Source organism: Scomber japonicus, chromosome 15, assembly GCF_027409825.1.
Source record: "Scomber japonicus isolate fScoJap1 chromosome 15, fScoJap1.pri, whole genome shotgun sequence".
NCBI lineage: Eukaryota > Metazoa > Chordata > Actinopteri > Scombriformes > Scombridae > Scomber > Scomber japonicus.
In genome coordinates this window covers 22,158,522-22,184,274 of record NC_070592.1, presented here as the reverse complement: position 1 = coordinate 22,184,274, position 25,753 = coordinate 22,158,522, and the positions used below count along the sequence as shown (strand labels likewise).

The window sequence follows — 25,753 nt, the reverse complement described above, 5'->3', positions numbered from 1 at the left end:
CTTTCTATCTTTATTATTGTCTTCATAATACTTTTTATACCCAGTAATATAGTGTCTGCCCAATTTATACTGTACAGTTATCAATCTCTCAAAACTTTTAATGTGAAACCTTTTATAGACAGACAAGTGGCATCTAACGGATGGGATCTGAGCTTTTGTTATCTTCATTATCATGCATGATGATGCAGTTGAAACAAGCACAGGGCTGAAAGTTCACTCTGCTGTCAGGACTTTTTTTGATAACTGAGATCGAAATCAGCTGATGGAACAGCTGAATCACACAACAAATTCTGATCCTATGAGTAATCATTTTCAAAGTCTTGAGGCAGAGTTGTAGCTTGTTGGAGTGTTGCGCCTGTACAAAGAGGGGACTATCAGATTGTAACCTCTGTCACTGATGCTCTGAGTTGTAACATGAGCTAAATTTTAACCAGTCTTGATAATGTGCAAACACTCCTGAATGGCGGCTCGTGTTTTTACCTTGACACCGGTGAGATTGTTGGGAAATCGGATTTCCACCTTTGCATTTTATCTCAATATTGCTCTGAGATATCACAGCAAGTTCATCATGTAACCAGTCTTCTTCCATCTGCTTCGTTGTATCTTTAATCAAGGCTGCATTAACCCTTGTGTCTCACTTAAAAGAATGTTCCTTTGAATTCCTTAGGGACAAAAATGTCCATGTAAAAGTACTGCCATAAAAAACATTATAAATTCATATTATTATATATTATTCATTTATCATATTATTATTCATTATTATATTAATTATATATACACATATATATTAAAAATAATGTCCTTATAGAATTTGATGTTATAAGCAATGAACACAACCCAAATGATCAAGAAAATAAAAAATGGAAAGCCAAAAATGTCCTCAGCACTGAAGCTCATGTCACCAAACAGCTTTTATTTTATATTGATTGGATAACCCCCGTGTTGGTTGGAAACCTTGTAACTCCAAGTCCCTTTCTGCTCAAGGGTCCCAGGACACTTGCCCAGATTGCCTGTATGGTAAATCCGGCCAATTCATACCTTAACTACAACATTCCTGCATTATTTCCTTCAAGTCACATTTTAACCATTTATTAGTTACTGAACATTGGGGTGTGGTTATAATCAACCTATGAAGATGTTTTTAAAAACCTGCACATGTGACTACTGGCAGGATATCAAGACATTTCTGCAGCAAGTTTATAATTAGAACATTATGTATTGTGTTATCAGGAAACGTGCAGTTCTAATTGCAACTTTACAACATTATTACAAGATAAGATAGCGTATCTCAGGAAGGGGGGGGGGCAAAAAACAGCAGAAAACCAGCACACCTTTCCCACTGTCCTAATTCCTCTGGTTGTCTGAGTGACATTGTTGACATCAAGTTGATATCCATTAAAACAACTGCCAGATGTCTGGTTGTTTTAGTTAAATTAGTTCTTAAATATCTATTATAGTAATGTAGGATTTTTAACTGTCAGTCATCACCAGTTTAAAGGTTATGGTTTGAATTTGGTGGCAAATTATATTAGAGGTAGTAACCCTGTCACTTCACTCAGCTGATGGCCCAGTATGCAACACGTCGTTTCATTCAAGCCGATGATCTGTTGTAATTATGCACAGTATAAAGTATCAGTCAGGGATTATCAACCAGTGTTTAGACTAACACATGCTGATAATCCCTAACCATGCATGTTGGAGAATGCTAGAGAGCTGGAGATACTGTAACAGAACATCCAGTGAGTGGTTGTCAGGGCATGTAAGGAAATCTTTGTACTTTATGCTTTTTAAGATTTGTGCCTTTAATAGCAATTCCACCTCATATGTGAAGGTGGTGTGCTCTTTTTCTTGGTTTGTTCATGGTTAAATACAGCACCTTTCTGCCCTCCAGTGGTGACAGTGAGCTGATCACCACTGCTTCCTTATCAGTTTAACTACGTATCACTACTAGAGTTTGTTCACATGCACAGATGGTCTTTCTAGATGCACAAAAAAGGAGCCTAGTAATATGATAAGTAAACAGTTGATAGTAAATGGACTGCATAGCACTTTTATTCAAAGCACTTTCCAATTTGCCTCTTATCCACCCATTCATACACAAACACACACACACACACACACACACAGACGACAGCAGACTGCCATGCAAGGCCGTGGCTTGCTTAATGACACTTCAACAGGAGAAGGCAGGGATCTAACTGCCAGACCTACAATTTGTGGACAAGGTTCAGGCCTATCATAAAACCTCAGAGTTGAGGAAAAATACAAAGAGCTCTCACTCTTCTTGTGTTTTCATCTGCTATAAATACAACAGTGTGTTTGTATTTGGAGGCATTTATATAACTACAGTGGTTCTGATTGTGCTTTGTTCTCTTGTGATCACAAAATTCTTCTCATATAACACATTAAGGTTTCGCCTCACACAAAAATTTCACATAATTGTATGATGTCTTTGTGACCACTTCAACCCACCATCTCAACTGCAAGCTTGTGACATGATAATCATTTAAAATCAGCCACTCAAATGTAGCACTGTCAGATTAAATCATCAGCCTCTGTAGCTGCAACTAAACAGAAATTCATTAAGTTTCTTTTGTACCTGATAGTGCCTGCAATGTCTTTACAGTGTAGAGACCAAATATTACAATAAACTAACACACTGACAGTATTCATGTAGTATTCAGCAGTTTAATATACAGTAGAAAGAGGAGAGATCACATTAGATGGCACAAGTTATGGGCTGTAGTGAAATACTTGAGCCACAGGAGGGCGTAATTGGCTAATTTTGCACTTTGAATTGCAGAAAAAAACATTACAGCCAATATGTATCCTATATTACTCTGTTCTAAACGTGTGTTCTACCCAATAGAGCACTTTGGAAAACTTAAATACTTTGAATAGCATGTTTGACCACATTACTGCAGTAGGCATTTAAAATCACCATAACATTCTGCACAGACTAAAAGTGCACGCTGCAGTCTTGTCATCGGTTTATTTAGCCTTGTTTAATTTATGGTGTGTTTGTTTGAATTCTCTGTGGTTTTGCTTTTTGTCAGATGTCCCTGCGGCATCTTACATAATAGTTTTATATTTGTGTATGTACATTCCTCTGGTATTCTTCTACAAACATGTATTAAAGGGTGATTAGTGCACTTCATTTTCATATATGCCACTGCTAAGCCGGAGACGGCGATCTGAGGGGGAAGGGGAGGAGGGAGAGATGAGGCAGAGGGGAAAATAGATATTGTGGGGAGGGGGGTGGGGGTGGATTTACTAGGACTCAGACAGACAGCAGACCGGCTGCCCCAAGCTGCGCTGATCCTTCACTCTCCGGCACCAAGCTGAAGTCCGCCTGCTGCCTCCCCTTTACCACCGGCCACCTGCCCCTCCGAGAATAAAACCACGGCATCAAAACAGTTCAGAGCGAGCAAAATCTAAGCAAGAAGGCCAGACAAGATCCCAACCGGTTTCTTGTGCCATCTTTTTCGGCATCCCTCCCCTCCCCTCCCCTCCCCTCCCAACGCGTGTCCTGCGGGAGGACAGGCTGCGCACTGGGCGCACTTGGAGACCTGAGTTTGTTGTCGTTACCAAGAGAGGAGCGCACAGCGACCGGACCCATAGCTCATACAGCTCTCATTAAACCGGGCTTACGGCTCAGAGGAGCCACTTGCATGGATGCACCATGGCCACGTTTGTCTGCAGGGTTCAGTTTTTAGATGACACCGATCCATTCAACAGCACTAATTTCCCAGAACCGACTCGACCACCGCTGTACACCTTCAGAGAGGATATCCCCCTCATCAACCAGTTAGCAGGCATCCACCGGCTTCTCAAAGCTCCACACAAGGTATGGGATTACCATTTGATAAGCAACTCATCCTGGAATTAACTTGAAGAAGAATATCATAACAAAACTTTGAAGTACATAAAGATATATAGTTAATACATCTGTTTTATATGATATATTCCTCTAATCTAAAGGAATAGAAACTTTCAGACAACTACCAATTTTGTTGGGAATAATCAAGGATTATAATTACTTTTCATGACTCAGATTCAAAACATACTCTTACACATGGGTTTGTTTTGCGACTGCTGTTTTCCACTTGAAGCCTACTGCAAATAAACTTCCATACCCTCCATTGAGAGGCTATTTTGAGAACACATGCAAGCACAACCGATTGACTCTCCAGCCTGAGGGATGAAATATGGTTGCAAATGTTTGCCTCAAAACCTCCAGCAATAGCAAACGTGTCCCATCACTTATGTTAAACTCAAACTATCCTCGTTTAATCTCATTCACATACATTTGACTTGCTGTGGTGCTATTAAACATAAGCCTGGAACCCCAGCAGCTTCAATGACCCCTTTAGCTGTGTCTAACCTTTGACCTCTCTGAAAGTAAAAAATACTTTACCGTGGGGATCTCTGAAGTGCCATATTTTCTTATTTGTGTTGTCAAAGTGAATAGACTGGTTTTATTGGTGTATTTTTCCATGCTGCTTTGCAGGTCACAGTGACAGGTGGTTGCAAAGGCATTAGTGCAACTAGATATATCCTGAGTTGCCTCATTCATCTGCAAGTGACAGTCATAATGCTCAGGAGTCCAGGAAGGAGCCTGAACCACAGATGATCAGATTTAGTAGGAAGTGTCAGATTACGATGAGTGTGTGAAAGAGAGGAAGAGAGATGTCACTTTCAGTGAGTTTGAAGCAACCTAGAAAAAAAGCAACACATTCCTTTCTGGCAAGGTTGACTCAGGCACACTAACACACCAACATACAAGCGGAGCAGACGTGTGACCTTATTTTAATTATTTATCTGTAAGTACATTATATACAATACAAGCTGAAACTGTTAATTGAAATTTTAAAAAGTGAGATGCCGAAAGAGAGTGTGAGAGAGTGAGAGAGAAGTTGGCACACAACCCTGACAGCACACTAGCGTTCAACAGCAGAGTGGTTTTCCAGAGCAGTCAATCTTTTGCCGCCCGTCTTTAAAAGCCACAAAACAAATGAAAAGTGGCCCACGGCACAGAAAAGCTTATGATTACAACCTACACACGGACAGATGGCACAGTCTGTGTCCGTGTTTGCAATTTTGTTCACATCAGGGGGACGACCGTGCGCAATGGCAACTGGATATTGAGTTTAGATTATAGGGATGAAACTGAAAAGTTGCAGATTTGCCCGTCTCACTGTCCAGATCTCAGAGCTGATGCTTAAAAGACTTGAATAATATTATATCATTGGAAAATGTCAAAGCTGCTCAGGGTTATACAACTCACTGAGCTGAGCTGTTTGAGCTATTTAAGCTTTTTCTTTGTTAAAAACAGGCTTTCTCTCGTTTTGTCTCAACCTCCTGCGCTCTTCTCTCAGAAAAGCCTGAGCCTACTGTATTATTATGTTGTGATGGTAGCACTCTGTGTATGGCTGGCTGGGCTACATGTAAAGTATAGGTCACTTGTCCCAGAATTCCTGTGGCCGGGGCCTGGATCCCTGCGACACTTTGTTCTCCTCACTTTGGCTGCCGCGGTTTTCCTGACCTCTTCCTCCATCTCCATCTTCCACCTCTCTGACCATGCACCAGTTTGCCCTCTCAAACACAAACACACACACACACACACACACACACACACACACACACACACACACACACACACACACACATAAACATACACATAAGGTCAGGCTTACTTGCCAGAGCTAAATCAGTAAGTCACTGATTTGTGTGCATGGGATGTGCCATTTTATCCAAAACTGCTAAACAAAAAAGTTTCTTTTTGATACGTTCAGCTCAGTGCAGAAGCTTCACCATCAGTCAAATAGGGATAAAAATTCCCTTTCCCCTCAAAAACAACAAAGCCCAGACTTCACAGCTCAACTTTTATTTCATTACCAAAGGGTACCCATTAAAGCAACGCTGCAAGTTTTAATAGATGTGTAGAACACACCCTCCTCCTCTCCTCCTTGATTTTGACACAAAAAAGTTCTTAAAAAGTCATCGTCTAAGTTACATAAGGGCATCGTTAACAGTCGACCCACCATGATTGCCAGCAGGCTCTGTGTTGTTTTAACGTGGAAGTAATTACTCCCCTACCCCCTTTTTCTCTGCTTCACTCTTCTGGGAGAATTTGATTAAATGAGTGTAAAGTATACTAGCCACTAAGTGTTTCCCTGGCCCGGACTGGAGCCTTGAGTGTGAAGAGCTTGCGGTTCCTCCTGGAGCCGCCTCTCTCCCGGCTGCGTCCAGCATGATGTGTTTTGTTATGTTATTACTCCTATTACCCAAACCAAGTGTTTTAGGAAAGAGACACCCTTTGGAGGGTGCGCTGTTAATGTATTGTGTTTCAAAGTGGTCTGGGGGCTCACTTCTCGCCATCCAAGCAGTATTTATATGATTGAGTAATGTGTGTAGATAAAGCAGAAATGTAAGAGAAGGCAAGGAGCTGTCTTGGGATACGTGTTAGACAGAATGGGGGACTTTTAAAGAGATAAAAAAAAAGCTTCACTCAAATGCTAAAAGAGAACAGAACAAAGGGTGGAATTTCAATTAAAATGCTGAGTAATGTTGACAGATTTAGCACAAGAAATGCTTTTGTCTTATTTTTACATGAAAGCGGGGCAGTGGGACAGGGCATGATTAACCCCCTCATTGTGTCTACACCCCCCACTACTTGGTCAAACCTCAATCTGAGATTTAGCAAATCTCATATGCCATATTGGCACGAAGAGTGATAATAATGGTGATGCACAAGGGTTCCATAGTGGGTGAATGGGGATAAACCGTACTTTATACATTTTTCACACTGCTCTGGTGTTGAAAAGGGGGTTTGTAATCTATAAAACCTCAGACAACACTTCAGATACGACACATCCTGTAAATATCTGAAGCTAAGTGGAACAAGCAAGAGTAAAACTAAAAGTCTTCAGTCATCTTTGTAGCTCTGTGAGACTGTACTTGAGCTAAATGCTAACATTAATATGTCCACATACTCACAATGGCAATGTTAACATGCACATGTTTAGCAGGTGTGATGTTTGCTATGTGTAGCGTGATAGCAGGCGAACATGTGCTAATTAGCACATAGCACTGAGCACAGCTGCGTCTGATGGGAATGTCAGTAGTTTTGCAGGTATTTGGTTATAAACCAAAGTATTGGACATATTAAAATGATGATGACACCAGAGGATTACTTAAGTTATTTCAATTCATCGTCTGGGGAACATGAACTTCTGTACACAATTTCATGGCAGTCCATCTAATAGTGGTAAGTGTTGAGATTGCCTTACTTGCTGATTCCTGAGCTTTCAACCTGATTTTGCAGTCAGAAATTTGCCTTGTATTTCCTTTTTTATCCTGACTATATCAGAATTGGACTACCTGAGGAAATATGATTATAACATCCTTTTAATCAGCCTAACTGACTGAGGGGTGCGCCTGACAAATGTGTGTTTCATGTGGATTAGGATTTAGCACAGATTAATAATGTGAGTGGGTGAGGGGAAACTGGTATAAGACCCATAGAGAGCTCCTTTGCTTAAGCCCTGCAATTCTTTCTCTCCACCCTGGGATTTCTTAAAGAATCTAGAATAGGTATCACAAAAGTTCATCTGCAACGTGGATGACAATCAACTTCTTCTTTGTAACACTGGCCTTGGCAGCAACCCCCATTCCACTCCCAGCCCCTGAGGACACGCCTACCCTTGAGCTCCCGTGTGCATGCTGCCTCAGAGCAGAGTAAATATAGCAAGGTTATATTTATGCCATGAGTCCATCCGACAGTCCGTCTCTCTGTTTCTGAGTGTGAGGGAGGGAAAGACAGAGAGCAGCAGTGGGTCTTGTGATCTGCAGTTTCTGTTGGTCAAAAAGTGTCGTCACGCTGCTTGACTGGACAGCTGGGGGGGGCGTTCCACGGCACACCAGAGGCCAGGCTAGGTCAAACCCACCGATATCACAGAGGTGTTAAATGCTAATTCAATGCATGACTCTGATCTCATTCACCTACTCAGACATCAGCAGCTTTACCAAAGAGCTACAGAGCTCATATCTGATTGTAACAATAAGCCAATGATGTATGTTACTTTTTATGAGTTGACGCTGGGATTTTCTCCTTGCACCTGCTATCGACTTGTGACTGTACTCATAAACATCAATGCCAGTGGTGTGCAGATATATTACTCTGCACCTGGTCTCAAACTCGGCAGGGTTTCTCATTACACAGCATAGTGGGTCAATTCTGACGTAGGCCGGTCTGTAGTGTTATTTTAGATCATGCAATTGCAGATGGCATGGGCACAAGATCGGTCTGCTCTTGAGAGTCAACAGATCTGTCATATGTATAATTGTACACACACTGTATAAATTATTAGTTTTGGAATGAACGCAGTTTCGCATTAAGTATACATACAAAGAGTCATATTGTACACAACAATATTTAAGTATCATATTTCTCACAGCTGCCATTTAAATGCACTTAAAGCTTAGGCCAAATCTGTCTTACTCTCCCTCCGTGTTTCCCTCTGGTTTTAGTTTCATGTTTATTTATTGCTACGTCTCTACTAGTTAATTCCCCTACCAGCTTTGTAATGCTGAAAGCAGAGCCACAACACATATGGCTCTCACTTTTTCATGCACCACTGTACGCACTCATGTTCAAACCCCCACTCTGTAAACTGGCTTCATTTTACGGGCTCTAAAAAAGAAAAAAAAGGGTGTGAAACACATGCAAAGATGTAGTGTGGGAGCATTAAAAATGCCACTGTACAGTGCTCGATCATATTTTCCATCCATTTTTTTGAGGCACAAATGCCAATTTTTGCTTTAGTGGTCACCCATTAGTTTTGTACAATCAGTTAAATCTACTTTTGATCTTAGTTTTCTTCTGTTTCAGTCATTAAACCTGTTGTATTAAAAAATATTTCTTTATTCCTTTCCACAGCTTGATGACTGCACACTGCAGCTCTCCCACAATGGCACCTACCTGGATCTGGAGTCCTCTCTGGCTGAGCAAAGGGATGAGCTGGAGGGCTTTCAACAGGATGACACAGGGTGACTGATTCACATTTATATATTTTGCAACAACCAGACTTGCACTCTTAACTGTTAAAACATCTCTAACCATTTGAGACAAAGCGATGAGTCCCCTCTCTCTCCCTCAAACACACACACACACACAAACACACACACACACACACACACACACACACACACACACACACACATTTTTTGAGTTTCTCCATTCTTACAAAATAGGAAGAATCACAAGCTGCTGGATATGGTTTCTTGGAAGCAAAAGTTTATGGAAAGTATGAAGTGCTCTGGAAAACGGGACAGATGTGACCTCGCTTCCATAGTTACAGCTTTTCTCTCACTATAATAATCAATATTCTTGTCTTTGTGGCAAATTTTCACAGTTCACAAACCTGTCAGTTTAACATGCTAAAGGGAGCAGCATGATCATTTTGTAACAGTACTGTAACTGTTGTGAAGTATTTTCAGTCTCTTGAATCTCCTAGCAGCAGCGCTCATGCCTCTCTTTGGGTTTGACAAGAGACATGGAAAGTGGAAATCTTTTAGTAAGGTTCAGGGTTTCCCCCAGGACACTGTTTGGCAGAGGTGATAAACCACCTATCCTGACACATAGGCCTACTTTCTAGTGAATAATGTGGTTAATAGATTGTGGGCTGAACAATAACCCAAATATTTGGCATTTGCTGTTTGAAATAGTACCACAGTGTTGTCAGCATGGATATATTATAATTGCTGGCTACCAGACCAAAAATGGCGCCCATTCAGCCCATCAAGAATTGCTTGGCTGGCACATACGCCAAAAAACATTTCTAGCTTCTAGTTTTACTTCCATGTTGTGCGGTCCACTGAATATGCATAGCAGTGTTTCCCCTGTTGGCCCCTTTGAGTACCTCCATGGACAAAAAATCAAAATAGAAAGAGTCATAATTGATCTTGTTAGCAACTCTTGGTGTTTTACAGATGTCTCTTTTACAATGATGTACTGTGGTGAAACTGCTTCTTGGGCCACAAGGGGATTTTTAAAAACTGTAATACCACAAGAAAAAGGAAAAAAAAACCAAAAACGTCTGCAAGGCTGAGTTAGCCAGAATCAGTGATGCTAACATTGAGAGTCCTATCCAGCTATTTTAATACATCTTGGATAGGTATCCACATCACTATTTCTGGCTAGGTTAGAGTTAGTAGATAGACAGCTTCCTTTTCTTTTCTTATGTTACCTGCCAGCAAGCTGGTGAAATGAATACTCATGTCTAATCATGTAATCAGCAAACTGCCCAAATTAAATGTAATATTACCAAGCTAGCTAAAAATGGACCCACTAAAGTAAAATAAATAGTCTACATTTTAGCTAGCTAAGATAACTGCTGTGTAAATCAAGTGGTTTAACAATGAGCTTAGCTTCAAAATTTACTATAGTTCTATTTTATCAATTTTATTCATTTTTTGCTGATGAAATGCCTGCCTATTAATCTTATTAGCAAAATACCGGAAAAACATGCCAGCAAATTTGCAAAACCCAACCTTACTGTCTTTGTGTCCTGTCCTACCTGGACACATTCAAAATACAGTAAAAACTCTAAAGCTGTGATACCAGTCTTATATAATGGATTGTAATTAATTTTGTTTTGTTTACTTTTGCTTTTTGGACAAATACAACGTTAAAGAAGTTGCTGTTGCAATAGTTGAGTCACAAGATCAGAAAATCACTTTGTTCTCTACTGCTATTCAGGGACTCCAAAATGGGCAGCATTGTGTTACCTGAAAGCCCTTTTATATACACAAAGCATTGTCACAAAGACCTCTGGGAAGCACACACAGATGGCAGCTGTGATATGGCTGCGTATATATGTGTGTGATGGTGTGCTTTCGTGGACAGTTTCGGTATGTTGATCTGTTCTGGGGCTGGGGGCGGTAGTGTGATAAGTGGTGGCAGACTCACAGAGCCGGGCTGTTCTCTGAGTCTGTTTGTGTGTACTTGTCTCCATGCATACATTTATTTGTTTGTCCCTCTCTCTCTCTGAGTGTGTGTTTGTGTGTGTGTGTGTGTCTGGTAAGCCATGTGACAGATGATCGACAGGTGAATAAAGGTATGCGTGTTTCCAGAGTGGCCGGGATCTTGGGGAACTGGTTGGATTGGACTGGCGTGTCTGTCATCCTATCAAACCTGGCTTTTACCAAGGTCATTCTGTACTGACAGAAGGAAATGAGTCACACACTGGGCTGGGTTTGACCCTTTTCTAGCAAAACATCACAAAGGCTGACGATGGATGCGTCTTACTAAGCCTGACCTGTCCTCCCTTTGTCGGACGAATGCTGTTTATATAGTGTCATAAATGAATAAACTAATCACACTCAATATCTCGGCCTCACACATCACATCTTTTACTCGTGCTATACAGAATGGTTGATTATGAGAACAGCTTTAACATCTTGAAGGCTTAAAGACACAAGTCACATGTGACATAGACATACACATTTATTTCTATAGCAGCATCTATGTAAGATTATGTGTCCGGTAAAACCTTATCTTGCCTTTAATTGAAAAATGTGAGGAATTTCATGAAGACCAAATTGCTGTAAACTGAATTTATGTTCCCACACATCAAAAATGTGTCATGATTGCAGCTGTGGTAGGACACTGCAGACCACAGTTGACAGTAAACAAGCTCTTCTGGTGATGAGGGCAGCTCAGAGTATGTTCCCACTGAGAGAAACCGAAGAGAAAGTGAGCTATTTTCATTGTCGTCATGCTATTTAAAATGTATTTCGGAATGGAGAGATCAGTTGGAGGTAAACAATATTTATTGAAGTTAGCTAGAAGACTTTGGTGATTAGACTCCCTAGATGTGAAACGTCTTCATTAAACTTGTGAACATAAGAAAATATGAGATGGAACAGGACCCTTTGGAGTTTAGATGCTAGTAGAGTGAAGTCAGCAGGTGGTTGATGGGAGCTTTCAGTTTCCATGGACATCCTGGAGGTCATAGTGGTGATAGACAGGTGGCAAATTGCTCAAAAGTAGGCCTGAAAAAAAGGTGTTTTTGAAGAACAGAATTTCAGAGGAGGGTTGTGTGTTCTCAGAAAGATAATTAGTCAGGTATTGTGACATTGGGATTGTGAATGTAAGAACTCAAAAGAGGAAGTGATCATTTCCTCTTATAGGCATTCAACCATAGAGGAATAAAGAGAGAACATCCAAAGCTTTATTTAAATAATGATACATACCCTTTTTTAAATAATGATATGTAACATGTAATAAGCCCTACATAGAGTATAACTAATGTTATATCAAAAAATGGAGTAGCGTTGTAGAGAGGTACATAGCAACCTGGATAGGTAAAGATCAGGGGTTGGATGCCTATGGGATCATGATGATGTTATTTGATCCTATAGATACTCAACAGCCAAGCCAAACCAAGGTAGCCTGATATTGCTGTTTTACAAACTTCAGACTACACCAAATACATAAAAAGGTCTCTCTGAAGGCATTTATTGTTTTTGACTCTGGGAAAATGGGAAAAAACAGTACAATTCCACAGAACTACTGTATCTCTAACCCATCTCTTTAACCAAATCACATACATTTAGGCTATTCTATATCACTTCCTGTTGGTAACTAATGTAATAATGAATGTAATATTTTTTCACTTCCATTCATTGAGTCTGAAACTCTTTGGAGCCCCCATAGGGAACCCATCTGCCACCATAAAAACCTCTGATATAGATTGAATGACCCTAAACAACCCTTTTATACCCTCACAGTTATAGATTCCCTAACGCTCATCTTTCTAAGTATTTGCTTTGCCTCTGAATGTCACACAATAGATTATCATCAAGGTAAGAAAAATGAATTAATTCTATCAGCATCACAACAGGTCATGTTAACATTTTGCTCTATTTCCCAGCAAAGCTGATAACACCGCTTAACAGGACGATACGAGTCCAGCTGCTCTCTTGTTTGGGTGTGTGTTATCCTTACTGCATGTTATGCATAACGGGTGTTTTCCAGCGGTGTGTGTTATCAGAGCAGTGCTTTCCCTGCTTGGATTGGATGTTATCAGTGTGTTAGCGATGGAAGTCAGTGATGACAGATGTGATGATAACAGCTACGTTTTGGAGAGAGAGTTTGAGTTGCGCTCAAAATACCACCATACTTTATGTTCATGTTTGTGTTGTTTTCCCCCTGAAAATATGCTGCGTATGAATATGTGGTCATTGGCACGATGGTACAGTGTGTGGAGGTTTGTGAATGTGTGCGTGTACATGTGTGTTGTGTCTGCTCCAGCTGTCTATCCTCAGGGCTCAGATGTGTATCAGTATAGGGGTACAGACCCAGTGCAGGCCACCATTTGCCTGTTCACTGTTTGCACCTTTCCCATCATGCCAGTACCACTACACTGTGAAATAGGTCTATCATAACAAGTCCGTTTTTTGTCTTAAAATCTTGTTTGTGTTGACACAAGTAACAAAATGTTATTTTCCCTAAATCAACAGCCAACAGGATGAGATAATTGCTCTTGCTTTTCAGTGCAGTTTAATTTGCTCATTTGTTTCAGGGTATTTTTCTCTAAAATCGAATGTGAATATATCTTGAGCCAAGACAGATTACTCCGTTAGTGCCAAGAAAATTACACTTGATTCCAGAAAATGCAAGTTAATTAGCTTTGGCCGTAAGAGAAATCATTTTTACAGCAACCAGTCATTATACTCAGCAGCTTTCATCAAATGACTTTGGAATCATCACTAATTTGGTTTACTGGCTATTAAGACAAACTCTGTCTCTCCTCTCTTTCTCCTAGGTCCAGAGGGAAGAAACACAGTGTTATTTTACGAACCCAGCTGACCGTCCGTGTACACGCCTGTATCGGTGAGTGCTATGTGACATGTTTATATATGTGTTTAACATGCGTTTCTCCCTGGACACACACACATGCGCCGTCAAACACATCAGCAAGCCTGAGAACGCAGTGTACCGCACGTTCAGATGGCTGTCCAGGGGTTTACATGTGGGGGTTGGAGACCTCCCACTCTGAGGCAGGTTGGGCTGTTGTGTGAAGTCTTCCATGTTACGATTGTGTCAAAAAAAAATTGTATTACAGTGTGTGGTGGGAGCTGTTACATGACTGAGAAAGAGAAAAAGGGAAAGGAAGCTCTGAGTGTGGCTGTGAAGTGAGTTAAGTGTTTTAAGTGTTATCACAGTAGCGCTGTGCAGCTCGGTTTTTCTCCTCTGGGGCAGTCTTCACTGTGTGATGCCCTTGACTCTTGTCAGTTTGTAGTGATGAAGAAGAGGGAGAGAGGGAGAAACAGAGGGAGGTGAGGTGTGAATACCACTGAAAGTTAGAGAGTGATGAAGGTTAAAACCTACCCGCAAATTAGAGAAAACTCTTATGACAGCAGGAAGGAAAAAGTAAGAGCTGAGGAAAGGAGAAATCAGAGAGAGCTATGATAGGTGATAGGTGAGTTGAGAAGGTGGCATATTTCTAAGTAACACACAGCCAACATCTTCTTTTTTCCCATCAGTATGTTCTTACTTATATCTTTAAAGAGCAAGCCAAGTTTGATCAACTACATCTTAATATGAGAATATAGACATCTATAGACGTCCTCCTAGTAGATCATTATGCTAACAGCTAAGCCAAACATAACCTGTAAATACCTGTAAAATAGTTTTTACATTGATATTCATAACATTGATTTATAATCACCACATAACATTAAGGTAGCTGATGAATAAGAAGTTGGCCGGTCCTCCCCTTTGGTCCAAACTGCCACAATAAGATATTTATGGTCCCCAGAGGATGAATCCAAGTGTAGATTTGACCAATATCTGGCACAGTTGCCAGAATTAGCCAATTCATTTAAAGTTAGTTGTACTATTGCCTTATAGCTGTTGCAGGATATTATTTTCTCTTTCTGAGATCATAGTAGTTGCCTCTTGGTCTGTCACATAGCATACACTAGATATATTTGAATGATCTAGAGGAAATTATCTACTGAGAACGTATATGTTGGTATCTGTGGTCTTCTTACAGTACTTTAAAGCAAGTTAGCCAACAGCCTAGTCTCACAGCAAGCAATATATTCCTTTTATTCCTTTTTGGTCCTGTGTGTCTCATGAGGATCTTTACTGGCCACTCTCTGTCTTCCCGTCAGCCTCTCCATACCAATTAAAACCACCCCACTCCTTCCTACTGTCTTTCCTCTGGGTCTTTCTGTCTCGACCCTTTCCTCTATGACCTGTCTGCATGGTCAACATTCTCCATGCCAGTGATAGCAGTGCTAAATCTGGATGCCGGAATCAGGGCGTCTGATTGGATGAGAATGTGATGAGGTGAAAGGTCGCTGGTAGTAGAATGCTAAGGGGAGAAAAAGTACACATAAAAACACATTAAAAGATATTTTTGCTACATAACTATTCCCATTTTTTGTCATTTTAGGGATTCAGTTCATTTAGTTGATTTACGGATTTACTGCTGAACATATGGCACCCTGACTTTCTTAGAATAACAGCTTGCTTGAGTACCATCGATGTTTGAAACAGACAAGCTATACTCTTAAGAAGATAAGAAAACCTAACCCGAGCCTACAGCCACCTGCTGCATAGATACAGTAACACATGTGCAGTACAGTATATAATACTTCCACAAACAGACCACATTTCTCTCATCATCCTCTAATGAGCTTGAGTGAATGGAGTGGGTAATGGTGTAAGCTAAATCTTTCTGTCACACTCATACGCATGTAAAACACACGCCCACACACACAAGCTCTTATGAGGGATCTTCCCATGGCTCATCTTGGTTTGAAGAAAACCAGTGCCAGGCTATATTTGCTTGTCCCTTTTGAGCATAATTTTAAAAACAACTGATTAAAACCAAACTTTTTTTATCAGAAAAAGGGCTGCATCATCGCCATATGAGATGCATTTGAAGGGCCTGGCTTGATGATAGAGTTTAAAGGCTGTATTGACCGCAATCCAGATTTCGAGCATGGCACAGATGCTGGGCAGCAACCAAATCCTGACTGGAGTTGATACTCTGGAGTGGCAGTTTTGTAATGCATTAAACAGACACATAATCAAATAGCTTGGGCGAGTCTGAGCGATCACTTTAGAAATCCACTGACCAATTTCCAACCCCCTTTCAGCAGTGCTTCAATGATTCGGTTCAGCTGTCCACTCATCTACTCGTTTAACGCTCTCTAATCCTCCGGGGCCTTGACCTTGGAAATCACTTGAGTAGTGGTCAGCATCCACTATCCACTAAATGAAAAGTCTGTCACATGTATCAAGGATACAGATTGCTGGCAGAGTCAAGTATCTTCTCAGTGTGGTGCTGTAGGATCGCCTTTTTAAATGAATGGATCACTAACTCCGCCTCATGCATGAGAAATGTTTGGTTTTTGTGATTGAGATGCAGGAAAGGATCAATTCCTCGCAGATTTTCTTAATCTTACTCATCAGCTTCCAGTTGTGATTGGCAAGCATCAGGATTTAAATGTATTAAGTTCAAATGTCAGGCAGATCTCAGGGTTTTAGACCTGGCTTCTCCAGTCAGTCATTGATCTTCTCTCAAGGCCACGAGGTTGAATAAAATGAGTATAACTGTATGAGAAACACAGCTCTCCTTGGCATTTCTTGGCACCGCTGCTAACGGAAAGATCAGGTTACATTCCGGCTTGCCAACCTGGGATTAAGGATGCTCTGTGATGCGTGTATGTGTGAGTGAGGGTGTGATAATGTGTGTGAGTTAATGAGTTTTTCTGTCGTAGATGAAAAGCAGGACACATTGGCATGGTCAGCAAAGCAATGACTTTGGCTGCTGGTGTAAGCACAAGCCTGCAGGCAATGTGTCTGCACTGGAGAGGCCTTCGTGGCACTTTAATGATCCAGGTTTTCTCAGCGCTCAGTTTCTGACTCCAACAGAAGATTGGAGTCAATTTGACAGGAATTCATCTTTTTTTATGCAGGGTAGTTATCCTGGGTGTCCTCAGCTTTAACCTCGCTTTTTTCAACCCCATCTATGTTTGTTTATGTATGTCTGTCTCCTTTGTCTTTCAGTGTTTACTCATGTGCCCTCTCTCCCACATTTCCACCCTTTCTCTTATTTGATCCCATGGTCTGCAGTCCCGTCTGAGTGCCAATCAGAACCTCCTGTTTCAGGGTTAATTTTAGCTGTCTCTGTTGCAGCGGAGTTGTTGTGGGCCTTAGCTGACGGGCAGAGAGAGGTGGTTGAGGGGTGTGGGTGAAGTGGAGGTGTTATCTTTAGAAAGTGTTGACAGCACAGAAACATGCGAGGAAGGCAGCACACTGCTGAACTACTCACTTAATGTTAGAGCAACAGGAAGCAAGATTTGGTGAAAAAGGGTTGATTGGTGAAGATAGAGGAAAATGAAAAATGTTGACACGTATCTAAACTTTAAGCCTTCTTGTTCCAGTATTAGAGATTTTTTCTAAAAGCTGCACTAAGCAAGATTTGTTTAACAAGATGAGGAGCCTACAGACTTGATGGCAGCATCAGTGGCACCTACAGGCATCCATTTTCATTACAGCACACGATGTAGAAGTGCTGGGAAAAGCATTTCATTAAATTTGACATTATTTATGAGTATAAGTTGACATACTGTTTTAAGTGTGACGCTAAAGCTCCAAAAAGTGTCCAGATAGAAAAGAGGTAATTAGATTAGTATATTTCATTGGAATCTGCTAATTAAGGTTTAATACTTTCTCTCGAAGGAAGTTCAGAGGGTCACAGATATGCGCTCAGTAGCCTACTTCTTGAGATACCTTGTCATTCATCAGTGTGCTTGTAAATAGTAAAATTTGATCTGACAGTGACGCTAGAGCATAAATGTTAGCAGGGGTCACCAATAAATGTTAGCAAACAGCTGCCTATTTACATACCTAGCAGATAATGAACAACCTTCAGATTTCTGGCAATTAAGTCCAATATTCACTCATATTTAGGCTCTGTTTTAGTCTTTATCAACTCATGAAGTAAATACTATGCTCAGTGTTCGCTATGCTAAGCTAGTAGCTAACTTTATCTGTCTGCTGTTTAGTGTCAGGCAGGTAGTCTGTTTTTAGAGCTGCTTCAGATGAAAATAGCTGCCTTTTGTGACTGAAAACTATAGTTATCAGAGCTGTGAGACTCATTCGTCAATTCACGGACCAGAAAACCAAAACAATGAGCTGAAAGATGCTATAAAGCTCAGTAGAGCTAGAGGGAACCACAGAATGGGACAATACATCTCTGTGGGTTCATCACTACAAGCTACACCTTTTGCATATAAGCAGTTAGGTGAGTTATTGTTTACATAAAATAAAATTAGTTATATCTGCTTAAGTATTATATATACAGTAGTTTTGAAGTAACCTTTTATGATGGAAAAAGATCAACTTTTTGTATTTTTTTATTTTTAGGATTTCCATTAACTATTTCCCTGGCAGCTAAGTAATAAATTCAAAGCCAAAGTTAGATGAAATGATAAAACCCACATATAAACCTGCTCTGGCTGTACATAAACTGTAATTTTCTAATGTGAGCTCTGTTTAAACAGCGCATTACTTAACAAGACGCCTCCACAAGCCCAAAGCTCTTGTTTCCCATGCGGCCTCATTTCCCAGCATCTCCTGAAGTGAAAGGATAGGCAGTAATTAAATACAGTTTAAGTGATCAAATATAGAGAGGGTATGCTGTCTGACAGGTAAAGCTCCCTGTAATGAGCGCTACAGCAGGTGAAACAAAAGAGCTGGAGGGCAGAACAAAAGACCTTGCATGTGTTTTGGAGCCTGTTCAATCCCTTGGCACTTGGCTCTGGAATTTAGAGCTTTTTTCAAAGAAATTTGGCTTCTATACTCCTGGATTTCGGCGCCCCAATTATCCGTCTCTAATCACCCCCTGCAGTATTGTAAAGGAGAGGTAGGGGTGGGAGGTTGAACTGGAGTGAAGGTTGACTTGCTTTGATTTTCCCTGGTTGTCCTGTTACATAACAAATTAGCAGCTTGTCGAAAAATGGAGTCGAAGATCGCGCTCCATCTTTCCCTGCTTCTCTCTCTCTACCTATTTAACCTCAGCTTTCCCCTTTAGCTGAAAAAATGTACTCGTAAACAGATAATTTGAGGATTTGATGGCATCAGCAAGCATTGCACAAATCATAGTCTTTGTAAATATAAGCTTAGCCAGTATGATTGTCTCCAATCATAAAACAGTAGTCGTTGCTGCTGTACCAACGGGGGGTTGCGGTGGTTGTGACAGCAGTCTGGCCTTGAGATGCTGCATAAAGAGATGAGTCCAGCTGGTTCTAACAGCAATTTACTGTGTTGGTGTTCCCCCCACTGGAAGAGATAAGGCCTGGTAATGGCATGGTGTGACAGGGAGATAATGCTTGATGGTGGGTAAGCTGGGAAGGAGTGGGGGTAGGCCTCGGTATAGGACATCTGTGGCCATGCAGTCATAAAAGTCCAGACACGTTATAAGGTTTCACTGACACGCTGCCCTCTAATATCAATGCTACCCTTAGCCAACATGCTCCAAGTACTTTCCAATCTGGCATCATTTTCTCCTTCATCCTCTATTAGTCTGCTTTGCACTACATTGCATCCACTGGTTTCATTCAAACACACTCCACCTCTGTTGTTTAACTGCGTCTTTTTCTTTTCCTGGCGTGCCCGCTCTGCTCTCTAAATCTATATTTACTCTGCTCAGCTTCACATACTGTTCGTGACTCTTTGTTCTCATAGACACCTGTGGCTTTTGGCTCATGGAGTTGTGCCTGTGATCTCTCTGTGTTGCACGTGTGTGAGTCAACAAGGCTATTTCGTTTGTTTGGATGGTCTTTGACAAGTTTAGACCTGTCACTCAGTCTTTATAAAAAATCTCTTTATGTTCATCTGTCCGTGTTTTCTGTATCACCATCTCACCATTACCTGAAATCAGCAGTTATGCCTTCGCAATACTCACAAAACTCTTTTCATCGTGGAGAAAAAGCAAGAATGAGAAAATCACTCAAATAGTTTCCCCTTTACCCTCACCAGCAGCTGAAACCCTGAGGAGCGACCAGGAGCATTGCGCCCACATGAGTCATGCCTTACTTACTGCTGCGGCAGATGGAGAGATGGGCTGATGAGGCATTAGGGATGGAGGTGTAGAGCAGTGGAAGTGGTGGAATAATTTTACAGCAGTAGCCGCTGTAGAGAAAACCATAACATGCATCTATCCTGCAGCTGTCGTCCATTCCTACTGCAGTAGCACTCCTCACATTGTCTCTTTTATTGTAAATAACTGGCTGTCTGGTCTTTCAAACAGTTTACTAATGTATAAAAATGGAACCTTTGCAACAGCTGTATTTGTAGATTTAGATGATCGTTTTAGACAAAAAGAGACTTGGATAGCAACTACACATATTGTACTGATTACACTCAGCTGTCAGGATGCACATTTCCATAAGATACAATAAAACTACAATGTGATTATTTGTTTGCTTTTATCTTTGTTTTAAAAAAAATGAAATCCAGATGTGTGTCGCAGCTGTGAGTCTCTTTATTCACTGTGTTCTGTTGCAGTGGTGTGGCAAGTCCTGTCTTGATGTCACAGTGTTGGTCTTTCTGTGGATGTGGCAGGATTTTCCCTGGGCTCTAGTTATGCTGACAAACATGACCAGCCCAATTGTTCTGCTGTGGCACAACACGCTGCCGTTTAGGGTTTGCTTTCTCAAGCCTAAGTGAACTTACTGGAAGACAGTAAGAAATATATCACTACATACAGTACCAGTCAAAAGTTTGGACACACTTTCTCATTGATGTGAATGGGAAAATGTGTCCCAACTTTTGACTGGTACTGTGTGTGTGTGTTTGGCTGTGTGTGCATCTCTGAGTGTTATGTCTGGTCTTGTTCATATGTGCGCCCGAGTGTGCCTGCACAAACCTCTTGCTGGTCTGTTTTAATCATTTTCAAACTATTACATAATGCAATAAAACATTACAATTACCACAAGCTAAACATCCAGAACACACACTGGAGAATCTGCAGGCTTGGCATCTGATCCAGCCGCTGGGTTTTAGGGATGATGGGTTTAGGGGATGTGTGGAGCGAGACGGGGAGAGGGAGGATTTCCAGGGAAATGGTAAATCGCTTAGGGAAGGAAACACAAGGGAAAAACAAAGCAAGGAGGAAATGCACCTGCCAGACAGAGAAGAAGTTAGTCAGCAGCTCCACGAGTTATGTCATAGCACTGTGATTCTCTGACTTACAGGTGAGGGGAGGAATGAGAAAAAGAAAGTTAAACACATGTGGTACAGTCCCACAGTTTAAGCTGGACATGATGTGGTTCCTCTATGCTATGATGAGCACGCATTTTGGAGTTTTAAAAAAAAGTTGAGGAATATAACTTTGGCAGCTTAATGTAGAGATTAATTTGGCAGGACTGAGGAGAAGTTAAGTGTGCTTTCACAACCAGTGCAAATCATCTTCCAGTATAAGTCCAACATAAACATATGCCTTCTCGTCTCCATTTATATCTCGTCTCCATTTAGTTTGTCTGCAGGTTAATTTCCCAAGTGACCCAGAGGCTGTTTAAGAAACAATTTTGCACACCCTTCTGTAATCTGTCATCACTGTTAACCGTCATAGTCCTCTCTCTCTCTCTCTTGCACACACATGCACATACACATCCTAAATTACTGGGCCCTTTATAGTCATCTGCATGATCTATACTGTAAGCCAAAACCAACACACTCAGAAAGAGGAGCTGATGCAGTCTCTTCTCTGTCTGTAGATATATCAAACTATGCCATAGCCCCTTTATACATTATCTTATGTAATATGTCATCATGCAGGCTCTTATTAAGGATACACAACCCCACACACATACACATACACAGACACACATTACACATACACAAACAAGGGAGGAGTATAATAACAGGCAAGTGTGGTATGAGTCAGAGCAAGATTTCACCCAGTTAATCCACTCAGCAAGCAGCACATATCCTCCAATATCCTTTCTGTTTACTCACTCTGGCTGCTGTTACTCTTCTTCGTCTGTTTCTACTGTGTTTGTCTTTCTCACTCTCTCTCTCTTTCTCCATTTGACTCTTTTTTTTATAACTGTCTCCTTTTCTTTTTTTTTGTCAGCCTCCCTTTCCCTTCATACTCCATTCAAGCAATTTATTTGTGTGACTTAATCAAAAATAATGCTGACACAGTATATTTGCATAGCTCATAAAAGAAATCGGTTATATAACTAAAATAAACCTTGTTTTAGCTATAAAGTTTAATATCCTCTCTCTCTCTGCTTGTCTCTAATTTTTTTCTTCTGTCTGACATGCACTGTCAGCGCACATGCACAGTAAAGCCGGTCAGTTAACAATGATACCAACAGTGAGCGTGAGAGAGAGAGAGAGAGAGAGGGAGAGAGGGAGAGAGACACAAAGGGTGGGTGGGGGAAAAGTTGAGGGAAAACACTGGACGCTTGTTTCACACGTGCACACTTATATGTGGGAGTGAACACAACAATATTTCCCACAATCAGGTTTTGTGCCCGTGTGCCCGCTGCAAAAAATCAGGTCACACTTTATAACACTGATAAAATGCAGTCACATACCAGCTCCATGACATAATGTCAGTTGCCTGCAATATTTTGACAGACGTTTTGACTGAAACAGACAAGATTTTGATTTGGATCGTTCCACAGTTTGGCAGCTTTGTTCTGCATTTAAAGAAAATGTTTGACATTTTGGGAAATACCCCTATATGCTTTCTTGCTGAGAGTTAGCCAGTTAGCTTAGCATAAAGGGAGAAACATTAAGCTTGGCTCCATCTCAAAGTAACAAATCCTGCCAGCACCTATAAAGCTCACTAAGTTATAGATACTTTATTCATCTCAAAGGGTAAATTAATTATTAATAATCTTCTTTCTTCAACTTGTACAAAACTGAACTGTAAATATGACAGTATGGTTTTATGGGTTTTACGTGTTGCACTGTATCTTGGCCAGGAGCAGTCACATTCTGGAGTCTCTGCCTGTTTCCTAGCAACCTCATGGAGTCAACATGATGGACAGACAAGAGAGTGGTATTGATCCCCTCATATAAATCTCAGCAATAAAACAAATGAGCGAGTTATCCTAAATATCGAACCACAGCTTTAACAGCATATTTCTTAAACGACAAATATGTAATACTGATGGCAAGTGTTTAAAATGGGTACTGCAGTCCAGATTCAAAATATTGGAGAAAGTTGCCCCCATCCCCTCCTCCCAAGACTCAAAGTTCATGCAGGTTCTTAGGCCGGGTGGGATCTATCTCAGTTGATCCCGTTTGTTTGCTTGCTTCCATGGCTGCAGCACACTGTGTTTGCGTGCCAGTTTTTCATATCTGGCAACCTGGAGTGTCAACCTGATCTCAGAGAAACACGTGAAATGACCACAACCTATTAACACTGTATTACGTGGTGGTGGCACGAAATGTATTAACATTAAGTGCCAGCACCTCGATCAGGTTGAATGGGCAGTGGGTGGATTCATACAGGCCAAAAAATTACAGATGATCTGCAGCAGAATGGACATTTGGAAGGACTGGCTGTAATATTATAGTCAAAAAAGTTAGTATTAGCAATCTCTGATAACATATCATGGTCATATTTATAAGTTAGTGCAGTAAATATAGTACATACTGCTACTTTAATGCACATTGCTTTACTGCACATATTACAAATGCAACTAAAAAATTACATTTAGCTGCTTTTCTTTCTTCCAATCCAAATGGAACAGCGGACAGTGTTTTTGCAACAGGAATCATTAGAGTTTATAGAAAATCTGGGATTCATTTTAAGAAGCACTAGCAGTAATAATCACAGCATGACATACTGCAGTCATTTCCTTCATAATCTTGTTAGATCATGATTACTATTGAAGCTTTCATTATGTAAACCATTTTGGCCCTTTTTCCAATAATTACACTGTGTGAAATTATTATCCAGAATTTTTATTCTCTGTGACATTGATGCAAGAAGGCAAATTATTTAACTGAGCTACATACTATATTGTGTGTTGATATGAGTATATAATAAGTTGTCACCGACCCTGTACAGTGTAATGTAGTCTATGTGTGTGTATGCGAATATAGAGCAGTGCTGTCGCTGCCTGTCGGGCTCAGGCTTGTCATCGCCGTGGCAGCACATGGAGCCTGCTAGAAAAGCTGAGTATATTTGTGTTTGTGTTGTGGGTAACTATTCCTGTGTATGTGTGTGTATGTGCATGTGTGAGTGTGTGTGTATGTTTGTGGACTAATTTAGAGGTGCCAGGGGCATGTGAAGGGCACAGGGCACGTTCTGGTCTCAGGGTGTGTGGGGACATACTGTATTTGTGAGTATCTGTGTGTGTATGTGTGCGTGAATGTGTGAGTGTGTATGTGTGTGTGTATTTTTATGTCTTTTATGTGTTTATGTGGCAGTAAGTTTCCTTCCTACAGACATCTGCTTCTGGGCTTCTTTCACAGCTGAAGTCCCTCATCAGGGTACGAGGTTACAGCCTGGAGATATTTAACTGTGTGTGTATGTCTGTGTGTGTGTAGGTATGTTGTATGTCCTGTATATCAGAGTGTTAACTGTAAGATATGCAGCCACAGAAGTGGATTTGTGGGAATCATATAAAAGTTTGTTTTCATTCACTCCCAAGTGTTTCCATTCCCAGTACATTTGTATTCAGGCTTATAGTCGTACTGTATCTGCCTGTGGATGCGTGTACATGTTTGTGTGTGTGTGTGTGTGTGTGTGTCCCTGCTGAGCCTGGTGTAATCTCACGTCTAGGTCCGTCGCCATTCTTTAAATCTCTCGCATCCCACAGTCAAACCTTCGAGGTCTCACTATCCCTTTCTCTCTCCCTCATTTCTCTCTTATTCTCACACACACACACACACACACACACACACACACACACACACACACACACACACACACACACACACACACTGAGTTCATGGGCCCTCTATCGTCATCTGCACCATCAGCAGCCTCCAGTACTCATACTGTAGGCCAAGAGCAACAGACAGAAAATAGACAGTCGCAAAATAACCGAGTTGTCCTCAGCAGTCTGGCCTTTGCTGCCTGCCAACTTTTCCTTTTAACTTCACTTGACATGAGACTGAAATCGTGCATTATTGTCCAAACAATATTAGCTTAGTGACGGATTGATGGGGATGTTTATCCTTTTAACTACAGATTTATGGACATCACTCCGTAGATATGTAGTGCACACAAGAAGGAAATATCACACAGCTGTACTTTGCACATGCTGTGAGTAAATGTAATGTCTTATTTTCATTATATTTTCTCAGAGGAAGTGAAAAGAAGTTTGCCGGTGGTGTAAAATATGTCTCTGCAAGTGAAAATTAAACTCATTTGAAATATTGGCATTAAGTTTCATTCCTCACACAGATGAAGCTGCTCTGAAAATGACTTTGTCTCATCCAATTGGCATCATTTTCCCCATCATTTTTTACTTGCCTGAAAGTAATTTTTACAAGGCAGTGCACACACATACACACACTGCACTGCACTGCATGACCTGAAAAACGAGTGAACCCCATATCCACGGGTGTTACAGTATGTTTGATACCCGACCCGCCTATATTTAGTATGATATGAGTGCAGAGAGGGAAAGACTTCCTTGGATTAAGTCAGACTCTCCAGCGTGCCATTACTCCTCATGCTCCTCTCACTTC

At 40.9% G+C, this 25,753-nt stretch overlaps 1 protein-coding gene across 2 annotated transcripts in view; it reads left to right on the top strand.

Annotated features, from left to right (window-relative positions):
- The first annotated feature begins 3,682 nt into the window (after window positions 1–3,682).
- The window catches only part of fhod3a (formin homology 2 domain containing 3a), a 52,281-nt gene continuing 30,210 nt past the window's right edge, over window positions 3,683–25,753 (top strand). For both annotated transcript variants that reach the window (XM_053333920.1, XM_053333919.1), the window contains exons 1-3: window positions 3,683–3,847; window positions 8,942–9,051; window positions 13,833–13,900. In XM_053333920.1, the coding sequence (XP_053189895.1) occupies window positions 3,683–3,847; window positions 8,942–9,051; window positions 13,833–13,900 (343 nt within the window). The remainder of the gene's footprint in view (window positions 3,848–8,941; window positions 9,052–13,832; window positions 13,901–25,753) is intronic.